Genomic DNA, 15,953 nt, shown 5'->3' with positions numbered 1-15,953 from the left:
GTTTAGGGTGTGTGTGTGTGTGTGTGTGTGTGTGTGTGTGAATTAGATCTTTTAAAAAAAAACTCCTGTAGAACAAGCAATGTAAAGCCTTTTTTTTTTTTTAGGGTGATACCATTTTTAGGAGGAATCTGAGGCTTAGAAGCTTCCAGGTATTTATCTAGTCACCCCTATCTATTCAGTTAGTCAGTGTTCTCCTGACTTATAGGTTCTAGTTCATGCACTGATCACTAAGTATCAATTCAGGTGTTGTTATAAACAGCATGGTTCAGCTCAGGTCATGATCTTAACAGTTTGTGAGTCTGAGCTTTGTGACGGGCTCTGTGCTGACAGCTCAGAGCCTGGAGCCTGCTTCAGGTTCTCCCTCGCTCTCTGCCCCTCCCCCGCTCATGCTCTGTCTCTCTCTCTCTCTCTCTCTCTCTCAAAAATAAATAAAAATGTTAAAAAATTAAAAAAATAAGAAGCAGCATGGTTCATATTTAAACTCTTATTTAAACCCTAATAGTTTATTTTCTTTTTTTAACTTAAATTTTATTTTATTTTATTTTTACAATTTATTTATTTAAATTCAAGTTAGTTAACATACAGTGTAGTATTGGTTTCAGGAGTAGAACCCAGTGATTCATTACGTATATATAATACCCAGCGCTCATCCCAACAGGTGCCCTCCTTAATGCCCATCACCCATTTGGCCCAACCCCTCACCCACCTCCCCTCCAGCAACCCTCAGTTTGTTCTCTGTATTTCAGAGTCTCTTATGGTTTTCCTCCCTCTCTGTTTTGTGTCTTATTTTTCTCTTATTTTTTTATTATTAATTTATTTTTTTATATTTTTCATTTACATCCAAGTTAGTTAGCATATAGTGCAATAATGATTTCAGGAGTAGAATCCAGTGATTCATCCTCTACATATAACACCTAGTGCTCACCCCAACATGTGTCCTCCTTAATGCTCCTCACCTGTTTAGCCCATCCTCCCACCCCAAACCCCTCCAACAACCCTCAGTTTGTTCTCTGTATTTAAGAGACTCTTATCTTTTGTTCTCATCCCTGTTTTTATATTACTTTTGCTTCCCTTCTCTTATGTTCATCTGTTTTGTATCTTAAATTCCACATATGAATGAAGTCATGTGATATTTGTCTTTCTCTGACTAGTTTCACTTACCATAATACCTTGTAGTTCCATCCATATAGTTGCGAATGGCAAGATTTCATTCTTTTCGTTTGCTGAGTAATGTTCCATTTTGTGTGTGTATGTTTGTGTATGTATACACACACACACACACCATATCTTCTTTATCCATTCATCTGTTGATGGACATTTGGGCTCTTAACATACTTTGGCTGTTGTCGATAGCACTGCTGTAAACATTGGGGTGCATGTGCCCTTCAAAACAGCATACCTGTATCCTTTGGATAAATACCTAGTAGTGCAATTGCTAGGTCATAGCATAGTTCTATTTTTAACTTTTTGAGGAACCTCCATACTGTTTTCCAGAGTGGCTGCACCAGTTCGCATTCCCACCTGCAGTGCAAAAGGTTTCCTCTTTCTCCTCATCCTTGCCAACATTTGTTGTTGCCTGAGTTGTTAATGTTAGCCATTCTGACAGGTGTGGAGTGGTATCTCATTGTGGTTTTGATTTGTATTTCCCTGATGATGAGTGATATTGAACATCTTTTCATGTGTTTATTAGGCATCTGGATGTGTTCTTTGCAAGTGTCTATTCATGTCTTTTGCCCATTTCTTCACTTTTTTTTTTTTGTTTTTTGGGTGCTGAGTTTGATAAGTTCTTTATAGATTTTAAATACTAACCCCTTATCTGATATTAGAAGATACTGCAAATATCTTCTCCCTTTCTGTTGGTTGCCTTTTAGTTTTGTTAATTGTTTCCTTTGCTGTGCAGAAGCTTTTTATCTTGATGTGGTCCCAATAGTTCATTTTTGCATTTGTTTCTCTTGCCTCTGGAGATATATTGAGTAAGAAGTTGTTCTGGCTGAGGTCAAAGAGGTTTTTGCCTGCTTTCTCCTCTAGGATTTTGATGGCTTTCTGTCTTACATTTAGGTCTTACATCCATTTTGAGTTTATTTCTTTGTCTGGTGTAAGAAAGTGGTCTAGGTTCATTCTTCTACATTCTTCTACATGGCACTGTCCAGTTTTCCCAACACCTTCAGTTTGCTGAAGAGACTGTCTTGGTTAGCCCATTCATTCTTTAGTAGGATGGTCTTTAGTCTCCGATAATTTGTTATCTTTCCAAATTTTTTTTCTTGTGGTTGATTACAAGTTTCATAGCGTTGTGGTCTGAAAATATGCATGGTATGATCTCGATCTTTTTGTACTTGTTGAGGGCTGATTTGTGTCCCAGTATGTGATCTATTCTGGAGAATGTTCCATGTGCACTGGAGAAGAATGTATATTCCACTGCTTTAGGATGAAATGTTCTGAATATATCTGTTAAATCCATCTGGTCCAGTGTGTCATTCAAAGCCGTTGTTTCTTTGTTGATTTTCTGCTTAGATGATATGTCCATTGCTGTAAGTGGGGTTTTGAAGTCCCCTACTATTATGGTATTATTATCAATGGGTTTCTTTATGTTCATGATTAATTGATTTATATATTTGCGTGTTTCCACGTTGAGGGCATAAATGTTTATAATTGTTAGGTCTTGGTGGACGTACCCCTTAATTATGATATAATGCCCTTCTTCATCTCTTGTTACGGTCTTTATTTTAAAATCTAGATTGTCTGATATAGGTATGGCTACTCCAGCTTTCTTTTGGTGACCGTTAGCATGATAGATGGTTCTCCATCCCCTTACTTTCAATCTGAAGGTGTCTTTATGTCTAAAATTGGTTTCTTATAAATATCATATAGATGGATTTTATTTTCTTTTCCATTCTGATACCCTATGTCTTTTGATTGGAGCATTTATTCCATTAACATTTAGAGTGAGTACTGAAAGATAGGAATTTATTGCTATTGTGTTGTCTGTAGAGTTGGAGTTTCTGGTGGTATTCTCTGGTCCTTTCTAGTCTTTGATGCTTTGGGTCTTTTTTTGTTTTGTGTCATTTTTTTCTCCCCTCAGAGAGTCCCCCTTAAAATTTCTTGCAGGGCTGGTTTAGCGGTCATGAACTCCTTTAGTTTTTGTTGTCTGGGAAACTCTTTATCTCTCCTTCTATTTTGAATGACAGCCTTGCCAGATAAAAAATTCTTGGCCGCATATTTTTCTGATTCAGCACATTGAATATATCCTGCCACTCCTTTCTGGCCTGCCAATTCTATGGATAGGTCTGCTGCGAACCTGATCTGTCTTCCTTTATAGGTTAAGACTTTTTTCCCTTGCTGCTTTCATGATTCTTTCCTTGCCTGAGTATTTTGTGAATTTGACTATGATATGCCTTGATTGTCAGTTTTGTTGAATCTAATGGGAGTTCTCTGTGTTTCTTGGATTTTGATGTCTGTGTCTTTCCACAAATGAGGAAAGGTTTCCGCTATAATTTGCTCACATAAAAACCTTCTACCCCTTTTTCTGTCTCTTCATCTCCTTGGACTCCTATGATTCAGATGTTATTCCTTTGTAATAAGTCACTGAGTTCTCTAATTCTTATAATGTGCTCCTTTGCATTAGTTTCCCTCTTTTTTACTGCTTCATTATTCTCTACAAGTTTATCTTCTATATCCCCCCCATTCTCTTGAAAAAGAAGAAAGGCTAAAATGGATTTAATATCAATCATAGTGACATGAAGCTTCCATAAAATCTCCAAAATACAGGGTTCAGGGAACTTCCAGGCAGGTGAACACATCCACATTGACACCCCAAATACACGGGGACAGAAGGTCTTGTGCTTAGGACCCTCCCAGACCTCACCCTATATATCTCTTCATCTGGCTGTTCATTGGTATCCTTCATCATATATCCTTTAATTAACTGGTAAACATAAATGTTTCTCCAAGTTCTGTGAGCTACTCTAGCAAATTAATCAAACCCAAGGAAGGGGTGGTTGGAACTTACAGTCTATAGCCAATTGATCAGAAACACAGGTGATAGATAACCTGGTCTTGTGATTGGCATCTGAAGGTGGTAGGAGGAATGGGGGAAGATACTTATGGGACCGAGCCCTTAAACTGTGGGATCTGACACTGTCTTCAGGTAGAGGTGTCAGAGTTGAGTTGAGTTCTTGGATACCCTGCTGGGTATACAAGAATTGCTTGTTGGTGTGGGTAAAAACCTCCACACATTTGGTGACTAGAGTGCCAGAAGTGAGGTATTCTCTGAAAAGGTAAAAAAAGACACACAGGTGACAAACAGTGGGGAAGAACTGGATTTTTCCCTACATGGGAAGGAAAATGGAGTTTTTCCATTATATATGGTCTTTAGCCTTTCTGTGCATGCAGTTATGTAAGTATGATGCTCAATTTATATACTCGTGCCAGAAATTCCCATATTTCAGCTTGGAAGCATATTGGGACAGGATGTTTTCCAAAGGGAACTCTGTCCTTCATTTTATGATTAATTGGGAACTGTGTCTGAAACCATTTCTTTTGGTTAGCATACCTAAGTATTGCATTGGATTGAGGTTTTAAGACATAAGTGATTTTTCACTTTCAGAAATATTTATGTTTTTAGTGTTAATCTTTTAAAAAGTATAGAAATTAGCTTATTTGGACTATTGTCACTCTGCTGAGGTGAACTGCAGAGGAATGGGAGTAAAACCAGCCTTGTCTCTGGATCCCTGCCTTCTTCATGTCTACTCTTCCATCACAACCCTCAAATGTAGATATTTTAACACACTTTGAAATCCCCTATATAGTCATTATAGAGTGGCTTCTAAGCACTATGGTGAACATGAAATTTTTACCCATTTTCTTACTGTTAGTCTTTTTGTTATACTTGCAGAAATATTTTTCTCTTTCCCTTTTTATAGTGTCCAAATAACTTCTTCCATGACAGTCAGAATCCTAGATCACTTTTTGCTGTTTATGCTGTAAAGACTTGAAATTAACACATCAGATAAATTTCACACTCCCCCCCCTTCCTGAGCAGATTGATGTAAATTGAATTTCACATTAATCAGACAGAGCAATATACATCTTCTATCCAGTGGAAATTTATGATTTCCACTTACTTAAGAAAAGTGCTATAGGCTTTCTATTTCTTTCACTATTTAAACATTGGTATTTTGGGAGCTTTTTCTTACCTGCATTGCTACCTGATTTATTATCCCTATTTCCTCTAAAATTTTTATTTCAAGGTTATTCTGTCTCATACTAGATAATTTATTTCCATCAAATTAAACTCCATGTATAAATGTTTATCTTACCACCTATATTGTACTTTTATCACAAAAACATCAGTCTGTTAATCAAATATTGAGTACCTACATTAATACAGTAGAAGGAAACAATTAAATACAATGAAATCCACTATTGGCAGAGTTGTTGTTAGTGTTTATCCTGAATTTCATTATTTCAGTGGACTCTACTCTCACTAATTGGTTGTTTCATCCAATGCCTCTGACATAGGTTAAATTCTATAACACTAGAATAGTCTTTTACCCATTAATGGGACCTGAAATCAGACTCAAGATGAGCTGTTTTTTAAAGAAATGGAATGCATCAGAAATGTCAGAATGCACCTCTGGTAGTAAGGGTAAATATTGTTTGGTGAAACTTTTGTTTCATTTAGATATGTTTTTGTTTCAAACATACACATATACCTATAAACTTGTATGTTGAGCCACGGTATAACATTTTTCTTACTGTAGGTGCCAGTCAAAAAAGATTTAAAAGTCACTTAAACATTTAAGAACTCTAGAAATGTTCTCCTGACTCAGTGACTTAAGAACTTTATGATTTTTTTTTTATGTAACCCCAAAGAGTCTTTGAGGAGTGTTAAGTATTATGGATGTTCAACATAAATGGGTATACAACTTGTATTCTAGAGAACATATTCGAGTCACTTTTACAAGATAAAATCAAGTAGGTGTCTAGATAATAGATTTTAAACCTCAAAACTGACCCCTGATGCAACGTAATAAGTTCCAAACTCTATAGCTTACTTATTCAGGGACAGTAATTATCTACTTATAGTGCTCAGAGACCTCCATGCTTGAATTCTCAAATGGCTGTCAGAAAAATGTCTCTTAATGGAGATCCCCTTTGGGAAGGGACTGTAGCAAGCATTACCCAACTCCACTCAGTGATGTCTCCTAATGTCATGAAGTATCTGGGAATCAAAAAAAGGTCTTCCTTACAAAGAGAATTAACCAGACTCATTACTAGACTCTGAATGAGTTCCATGAGGGCAAGTGCCTTATCTCTGACACATCTTTCACACTTTAGTGTTTAGCAAGGCAGTGTTTCATTCATTCAGTTTAAGCATTTGGTAAATGAATCCTTCTCTTTAGAGATCCTGTGTCTGATCAAGTTCTCTCCTAAGATCCACCCTCCTGGTTTCATACTGACTTTTGTAAGTCTTATTCTTAATTTGTTATTGACAGTTCACTTGTTAAATCTTGTTCCATTCCCTTTCTCCCAAACCTGTCTTCATTTGCAAGCATGGCTGAAATCTCCCTCATGCATTCATCTTTTTAAAAGTAGTTATTTAGGGGCTCCTGGGTGGCCCAGTCAGTTAAGCGTTCAACTCTTGATTTCGGTTGAGGTCATGATCTAACGGTTCATGAGTTCAAGCACCAAGTCAGGCTCACGCTCACAGCACAGAGCCTGCTTGGGATCCTCTCTCTCTCCCTCTCTCTCTCTGTCCCTCTCCCACTCACTTGCACATGTGGTCTCTCTGTCTCTCTCAAAATAAGTAAACTTAAAAAAAATAAATGTAGTTCTTTATATGCCTGTTCTCTTTGCTCCCTTTTACTATTTTATGGTAATTTAGAAAATGTAGTATGTCTTTGTGACATGATAGAATTCCTTCTTCTGAGGTAATGTCTTAAGGTACTAATGCCCTCTACTAGCAGACCTTTTGCACCAGGGAATTTGATAAAGTGATTCCATTTTAGCTTAAATAAAAGGATAAGCTGGAGGTAAGATGGAGTATTTCTGAGACTCCTTTAGGCTTGTCTCATGTATATTATCAACTAACAAGCGATAAATGGCTTCTTCTTTTTAACGGAAGAACTTTGTTGCTTAGAAAACAACAACTGGCCACTGAATATAACCGGAAACAAGTTCTCCGACACCACTTTACAGAATGGCAGCACTGGCATCGTGCAGAGATCCTAAAGAGAGAGCTGGCGCAAACTAAGAAGGAAACCAGGAAGAGAATGAATGAGCTGCTGATGGCAGCATCACTAGGGAAACTCAGTGCAATTGGGTCACCTGGCATCAGTCTACTTGAGGAAGCAGCAGCCATGGTGGATGCACCTGTAAGAAATGGAGAGGTACAATGTTTTTCCTTTGCTTGGCCTTCTACTTATTAAACACTGGCATCTGAGCTCTGCACTTGTATAGCCTAGGATATATTAGCCACTGTCAGATTGCCTTGACTGGGCTATCTAAAAGATGAGAGCTGTTTATAGTACACAAAGGTTACCTTTCAGTCAGTGTTTATTTTCTTGAACTGAATCTTGTTTTTATATATCACATATAAACTTTGGTATAGTTGAGACTCGGTAGGGACATAATATAGAGAGGGAATTTACAATAAATGGAAGACTCTTTCACAAATAGATAAAGATTTTTTATACCTTTTGAATTCCTCTTACTTGATCATCAGACATTTCCTTTCTAACTGAGCTTATGACATATATATATATATATATATATATATATATGGAATTTTAAAGTTTTTGTCTAATAAGAAAATCATATGTTAATTATTGTAATTTGATAGGAGAAAATGAGAGAGGAAAAAGAAAAGTAGCCTATAATTCCATCATCTGGAGATAACTACCAGTAACATGTTGAAATACAGCCATATAGTCTTTTCTCTATTCATGCATATGTAAATTTTTCTCTTTAATATTTATATAACTTAACGTTTCTTCAAGTGACTGAAGATATCTAGTTTTTCATAATACAGAGAAAGTAAGGCCATTTTTTTCCTTCTTAATAACTATATCACTATTCTGTTTTTCTAAAAAAATAATTCATAATTTTATAGTATAACATGTGAATTTTCTATGCCACTAAATCTACTTCTGCAATAGTAGTTCTCAACTGAGACTAAACCACAGATGAGACCTGTTAAATCAGAATTTCTGGTTGTTGGGCACCTGTATTTTTTTTAAGTTTCACAAATGACCCTGATGAATACCCCTTGGTGAAGCACTACCATTCTGTACCATCATTTTGTAATGGCTGTGGATACTCTATCGTGAACCCTAAGCTAGGATATGTTTACCTTTTTCTCTATTGCCGGACATTTAAGTTGTTTCCAGTTTGCCGCTATTGCGAACAGTGCTTCAGTGAACATCATTGTAACGAAATCTTTGCACGCATCCATTTTTACTTAAATGCTTTGTACTTAGGATAAATACCTAAAAATAGAATGCCCATTTAAAGACTTACCAAATTGCCCTTCCACAAAGGTTGTGCCAAAGAAATGCCTATTTTCCTGTCTAATAACACATTTTTCATTTTTGCTAAGTTGATAGGTAAAATATTTTTATCTTATTATTGCTTCAACATGTGCATTTTTTTATTAGTGAGGTTAAATATTTTCTTAATGAGCTTTCTTTTTTTATTTTATTTACATCCATATTAGTTAGCATATAGTGCAGCAATGATTTCAGGAGTAGATTGCTTAATGCCCCTTACCCATTTAGCCCATCCCCCCTCCCACAACCCCTCCAGAAACCCTCTGTTTTGTTCTCCATATTTAAGAGTCTCTTATGTTTTGTCTTCCTCCCTGTTTTTATATTATTTTTGCTTCCCTTCCCTTGTGTTCATCTGTCCTGTGTCTTACAGTCCTCATATAAGTGAAGTCATATTATATTTGTCTTTCTCTGACTAATTTTGCTTAGCATAATACCCTCTAGTTCCATCATGTAGTTGTGAATGGCAAGATTTCATTCTTTTTGACTGCTGAGTAATACTCCATTGTATATATATACCACATCTTCTTCATCCATTCATCCATCGATGGATATTTGGGCTCTTTCCATACTTTGGCTATTGTTGATAGCGCTGCTATAAACATGGGGGTGCATGTGCCCCTTCAAAACAGCATACCTGTATCCCTTAGATAAATACCTAATAGTGCAATTGCTGGGTCATAGGGTAGTTCTATTTTTAATTTTTTGAGGAACCTCCCTACTGTTCTCCAGAGTGGCTGCACCAGTTTGCATTCCCACGAGCAGTGCAAAAGAGCTCTTTTTCTGCATCCTCACCAACATCTGTTGTTGCCTGAGTTGTTTGGACAGGTGTGAAGTGGTATCTCATTGTGGTTTTGATTTGTATTTCCCTGATGATGAGTGATGTTGAGCATTTTTTCCTGTGTCGGTTGGCCATCTGGATGTCTTCTTTGGAGAAGTGTCTATTCAGGTCTTTTGCCCATTTCTTCACTGGATTATTTGTTTTTTGGGTGTTGAGTTTGGTAAGTTCTTTATAGATTTTGGATACTAACCCTTTATCTGATAGGTCATTTGCAAATATCTTCTCCCTTTCCATCAGTTGCCTTTTAGTTTTGCTGATTGTTTCCTTTGCTGTGCAGAAGATAGTTCATTTTTGCTTTTGTTTCCCTTGCCTCTGGAGACGTGTTGAGTAAGAACTTGCTGCAGCCAAAGTCAAAGAGGTTTTTGCCTGCTTTCTCCTCGAGGATTTTGATGACTTCCTGTCTTACATTGAGGTCTTTCATCCATTTTGAGTTTATTTTTGTGTATGGTGTTAGAAAGTGGTCCAGATTCATTCTTCTGCCTGTCGCTGTCCAGTTTTCCCAGCACCACTTGCTGAAGAGACTGTCTTTATTCCATTGGATATTCTTTCCTGCTTTGTCAAAGATTAGTTGGCCATACGTTTGTGGGCCCATTTCTGGGTTCTCTCTATTCTGTTCCATTAATCTGAGTGTCTGTTTTTGTGTCAGTATCATACTGTCTTGATGATTACAGCTTTGTAATACAGCTTGAAGTTTGGGATTGTGATGCTTCGTGCTTTGGTTTTCTTTTTCAAGATTGCTTTGGCTATTCGGGGTCTTTTCTGGTTCCATACAAATTTTGGGATTGTTTGTTCTAGCTCTGTGGAGAATGCTGGTGTTATTTTGATAGGGATTGCATTGAATATGTAGATTGCTTTGGTTAGTAGACATTTTAACAATATTTGTTCTTCCTATGTAGGAACATAGAATGTTTTTCCATTTTTTGTGTCTTCTTCAGTTTCTTTCATAACCTTTCTATATTTTCAAGTGTATCAATTTTTCACCTCTTTGGTTAGGTTTATTCCTAGGTATTTGATGGTTTTTGGTGCAATTGGAAATGGGATCAATTCCTTGATTTCTCTTTCTGTTGCTTCATTATTGGTGAGTAGGAATGCAACCGTTTTCTGGGCACTAATTTTATATCCTGCAACTTTGCTGAATTCATGGATCAGTTCTAGCAGTTTTTTGATGGAATCTTTTGAGTTTTCCATATAGAGTATCATGTCATCTGCAAAGAGTGAAAGTTTGACCTCCTCCTGGCTGATTTGGATGCCTTTTATTTCTTTATGTTGTCTGATTGCTGAGGCTAAGACTTCCAATACTATGTTGAATAACAGTGGTGAGAGTGGACATCCCTGTCTTGTTCCTGACCTTAGAGCTGAAACCTAAAAACTGAGAGCTTTCCCCCACTGAGGATGATATTAGCATTGGGTCTTTTGTATATGGCTTTTATGATCTCGAGGTATGCTCCTTCTATCCCTACTTTCTTGAGGTTTTTTATTAAGAAAGGATGCTGTATTTTGTCAAATGTTTTCTCTGCATCTATTGAGAGGATCATATGGTTCTTGTCCTTTTTTTATTGATGTGATGAATCACGTTAATTGTTTTTGCGGATATTGAACCAGCCCTGCATCCCAGGTATAAATCCTGCTTGGTCATGGTGAATAATTTTCTTAATGTATTGTTGGATCTGGTTGGCTAATATCTTGTTGAGGATTTTTGCATCCATGTTCATCAGGAAAACTGGTCCATAGTTCTCCTTTTTAGTGTGGTCTCTGTCTGGTTTGGAATCAAGGTAATGCTGGCTTCATAGAAAGGGTTTGGAAGTTTTCCTTCCATTTCTATTTTTTGGAACAGCTTCAAGAGAATAGGTATTAACTCTTCCTTAAATGTTTGGTAGAATTCCCCTGGAAAGCCATCTGGCCCTGGACTCTTGTTTTTTGGGGTTACATATTTTTTGTAATGAATATATATATATATATATATATATATATATATATGTGTGTGTGTGTGTGTGTGTGTGTGTGTGTGTGTGTGTGAAAATGGATATAGATATTTAGTGACTTGTCTCTTCATGTCGTTATACTTTTTTTTGCTTGATTATATATATTTTTCTTATTTGTAGAGCTCTTTATATTAGACTATTGATACTTTTATTATGACGTATTTTGCAAAATTGTTTCATTTTTTTTGTCCTTTTGGGTAAGTTTTGGTGTTTGGTACTATACAGAGTTAAGTTTTTATAGATTTTTTTCTTTCATAATTATACTTGTCATATTTGAAAAGCCCTTTGGGGAAGGTCCCCTGCCACCTCACCTTCACCCCAAACCCCTCCAATCTTTCACATAACACTGTTGAGCCCTTAACTCAGACATGTAAAATTAACTGGGCACTAAAGGGGCCCCAGTCTTGCTTTTTAACCTGATTTCTGCCAGTAAGTAGGCTGGTTTTAATTTAAACCTAGTCTCTTAGCAAAGGGCTATCATGAGGATGCTTATTGGGACTTATGTAACATTTTGGTCCCTTCCCCTGGGCAATTTATCAACCTTTATGTCAGCTAGATAATTTTACTTCCATTGAGACCCAAGAGAGTCCTCTATCTTAAGAAATAGCTGTGTGGAACTTTTTACTTTACAAAGTTACACTGTTGTTATCTTTAAATTTAGAAAAGACAAGAAAGTATTTTTTATTTTCATAAAACAGAAAAGTTACTATGTCTAATTTTCTTACTATATATGTAAGATATAAAAAGAAATAAAAGCCTTTAAATCTCTGAAATCAGGGGCGCCTGGGTGGCGCAGTCGGTTAAGCGTCCGACTTCAGCCAGGTCACGATCTCGCGGTCCGTGAGTTCGAGTCCCGCGTCGGGCTCTGGGCTGATGGCTCGGAGCCTGGAGCCTGTTTCTGATTCTGTGTCTCCCTCTCTCTCTGCCCCTCCCCCGTTCATGCTCTGTCTCTCTCTGTCCCAAAAATAAATAAACGTTGAAAAAAAAAAATTAAAAAAAAAATCTCTGAAATCAACTCTGAAAAAGATATTCTTAAAAGAATATTATAAAAAATAAAGCAAGTGGAAATAAAAGGATATAATACTCTGTAGGTTGTTAGATAAACCCTAACTTTTTCCACAGTGTAGAATATAACACAAATAAAATATAAAATCTTTAGTAAGATGCTCACTAATAACACAATTAAAGGAACTAATGTACTACAGATGCATACATTATACCTTGAAACTTTTTCAAAATTATCAGCTTACAGATGATTTTCGCTAATTACACCAGCCTGTTCAGTCCTGTTTCACCAAATACAGCAAGTACCGTTAAGCTTTCTTTCATTCTTTTATTTTTACCTTGAAAAGTTACTGTGATCCAAATGAAATTTTGCTGTACCCAAGGCTTTTACAGTCTTGCTGGGTTAATAATGCACCATTATCACAAAGTTTAAAAGGGCCTAAAACGTATACCCTGCTTGATGCTAAATTACTTAAGCAGATGTTCTCGCAAATAAATATCCATTGACATTTCTGAAATAGAAGGTTATTTTTTAGTCTTTAACATGTCAGAGTTTCCATATACCATATTTTTCACTTTAGCTGAGTCTATAGGAAATATTTCCATCATCGTGAAAAATATTTAGTATGGTACCTAGCTAAAAGCTTCTAAGATATAAGATAGTTCATAGTATTTTTCTCCCTGTATCATTGCAGATGGCAGAATCAAAAACTGGTCAGACCTTAGGACACAGAACCTAGAAGAGACATTTTAACTATGTGTTATTTTGGTCAGGATTAGTTTTTCTGATTAAGAATTCTGTTTCCTCCCCCTCTATATAGAACTTATACGAACGAATAATAAGTATGATATCTCAGTCTGTTGAATGAGGTCTGTTATATGATAAAGCTTTAACTCATATGCTAAAATATTGTATTATCGATAATAGTATTATATAATGCAGATATCTGCCCAGTGGTCATGGGCTTGCAAATATTTCCCACAGATAGTCTAGGAATAGTTGGAGATTATAAACTTTAATCCAGGCTTTGATTCTGAAAATGAATGAATGAATAGGTGAATAAATAACATACATACATACCCTGTGATTAATTTATTTGTGGCAAGAGGGGCATTGAGAGAACAGAGCTATTATTCATTTGTAAAGGTATTTGCTAGTTTTCAAACATTCTTTTTTATTTAATTTTTTTCTGAAAGTTTATTTCTTTATTTTTTAGAGAGAGAGAGAGCACAAGTGGGGGAGAGACAGAGACAGGGAGACACAGAATCCGAAGCAGGCTCCAGGCTCCGAGCTGTCAGCAAAGAGCCCCATGTGGGCTCAGACTCATGAACCACGAGATCATGACCTGAGCCAAAGTTGGATGCTCAACCGACTGAGCTACCCAGGTGCCCCAGTTTTCAAACATTCTTGACGGAGAGTATATCCTTTGCCACAAAATTCAGAGTTAATTCATGCAGATTAAAATTCCTGTAATATATATCTGGAATAATCCTGCCTAATTGACAAATGAACTATCCAAATTAGAAATTTCTAAGAGCACAGTTTTCTTATTGTAAATGTCCTGGCCCACAGCAATGGTTTGTCCAACTGTAGCCACTCGCCCACCTAGTTTCCATGGTGAGCAGCAGTGCACATTCTGAGAACAGCTCACAGATCTACGGCTGGTAGCTTCTGAGATAGCCAGGCCAAGAGCACAGGGCAGTTGTGCCATTGAACCAAACAAGGCTGACTAGATGAGGTTGGATCTCTTCAACATAGTCCTTTAAATAGCTGAACTGTAACATGCTCCTTCTTTCTCAGGTGACTGGTGGGCCACCTTTGTGGGAAAAGCCTCCCTCAGGGAGCAGTGATTGCATGACCAGCCCCCACCTAGGAAGACCAACAAAGAGCAGCTTGCATTTTCCCTTCCAGCATGTCCCTTTGAACACATATGACAATAAGCAGCACGAGACCCAGGATGTTGAGCCGTTCCAACAGCCTGGCAGCAACAAGATCATCAGAACCACCAGCCAGAAAGCAGAATCCATGTGCATGGGTCATTTCCATAACCGCCATGTCTTCCAGCAACAATTGATTGAAAAGCAAAAGAAGAAACTTCAGGAACAGCAGAAAACAATTCTAGAGCTGAAGGAAAGCCAGCGGTTAGCAGAGGCTCGGTGGGCAGCAGAGAGGGCTGCAGCAGTCACGTGTGCACAGAGCTGCCAGCTGTCAAACCCCAGAGGAAAAGAACCCAAAAGAACCTGCCAGGTGCTTCCAAAGTATGTCCATTATATCAGAACACTCTTTGGACTCATGATTTGGGTTTTTTCATCTAGTGTTTGAGAGGCCCCTGAACTTCTTTGACCGGCTTCCAGACTCCATGATCTCTCCCTTTCTTTTATTGTGTACTCTCAAAAGAAAGAAGCCCCTTTCTCAAAGATATTTGAGGCCACTAGCGACCTATGAGTTATATAGTTAGCATTTGTGTTGTGGCTATCTTTGTCTGAGGAGCCCTGTTGCTATACCAGTAAAAGAGAATAATGCTTCCTTGCTTACTCTAACTTGATTTCTGGGTTTCTGATTATATTTAGTCCTGAGAAGCCAGGTTGGACAATATCAGGTGCAAATGGAGCATCCCCTGGACTGGCTAAATACCTAGGTTAAATGTGTAGTTGGTTTGGATAAAAGTAAACATCTTTGAGCCTGAAATAAGAATCCAGATTTCTCAAAAGTGGTTTCAGACATGCTTGTGACATACTCAATACATGTGATAAATGGTAGGATAAGAAGTGGGTGATAGATACCTATTGATTTGAAGCCCTGGGATGGGAGTCTGAGCCCCTGACTCACCTTGCAGACTGAGGACAGTCACTCAACCTTCCCATGCCTCCTCACACCAATTTATCGAGTAGGTATAATATGCAGTTATTTTAGAGAGTAAAGATTAATGAAAATTTGTGAAATGCTTTGAGTTCCTCAGGCCCAAGAGTTTTGAACAATGCTGGTTATTGGTCTGAATTCTTTCCTTTTTTTTTTTTTTTTTAACCCCCAGCTCGCCTGTTGCTTCCCCCGGAATTGATGGTAGTAGAAGTGACTCCCAAAATTCTCTCTCTGGAGCCAGAAGGAACCCAAGGCAGCTGATGGCACCCCACCCCATACTGAAAGGCAGGGCGGTCTTGGTGGTGGTCTGGTGGGGGTTATCTTCCTTCCTAAAATAGGATATGCTGGGACTGAATCCCAGCAACTCCTGGGTTTTGAGACTTGGCAGAACCTGGTTAAAGATGTGAGGAGACCAGTGCACCAGAGAGTTCCACGGCTTTTTTCCTGCCCCTTCTGCCAAACTTTTTGGCCTTCCCAACCAATACAAAAAGAACAAAAACAAACTGAAAGATGCATCATCTTTCTGTAATATGAGATTTGGACTGTGGGAAAAAAATGGGACAGTTACACTAATGAGAAAACTCTGAGTAACTGCTAACAACAAACACTGATAAAGATAACCTGATATTATACTTTGTTAACCTTAAAATATTGATCCATTTACAGCAATCCACATCAAGTTACTACATCATCTTATAATGAGTTGTACCTTGATGGTGATA

At 37.5% G+C, this 15,953-nt stretch overlaps 1 protein-coding gene across 2 annotated transcripts in view; it reads left to right on the top strand.

Annotated features, from left to right (window-relative positions):
* CCDC191 (coiled-coil domain containing 191) overlaps positions 1-15,953 on the top strand; it is an 89,921-nt gene that overhangs the window by 38,777 nt on the left and 35,191 nt on the right. The window contains exons 9-11 of one of the 2 annotated variants that reach the window (XM_043594214.1): positions 7,139-7,388; positions 14,173-14,630; positions 15,404-15,516. In XM_043594214.1, the coding sequence (XP_043450149.1) occupies positions 7,139-7,388; positions 14,173-14,630; positions 15,404-15,516 (821 nt within the window). Of the gene's footprint in view, positions 1-7,120; positions 7,389-14,172; positions 14,631-15,403; positions 15,517-15,953 lie in introns of both variants that reach the window. The other variant, XM_043594213.1, reaches the window with a different exon arrangement.

Source organism: Prionailurus bengalensis, chromosome C2 (genome assembly GCF_016509475.1).
Source record: "Prionailurus bengalensis isolate Pbe53 chromosome C2, Fcat_Pben_1.1_paternal_pri, whole genome shotgun sequence".
Classification (NCBI taxonomy): Eukaryota; Metazoa; Chordata; class Mammalia; order Carnivora; family Felidae; genus Prionailurus; species Prionailurus bengalensis.
The sequence above is the reverse complement of the archived record's forward strand: the minus strand, read 5'-3'. Positions and strand labels throughout refer to the sequence as shown.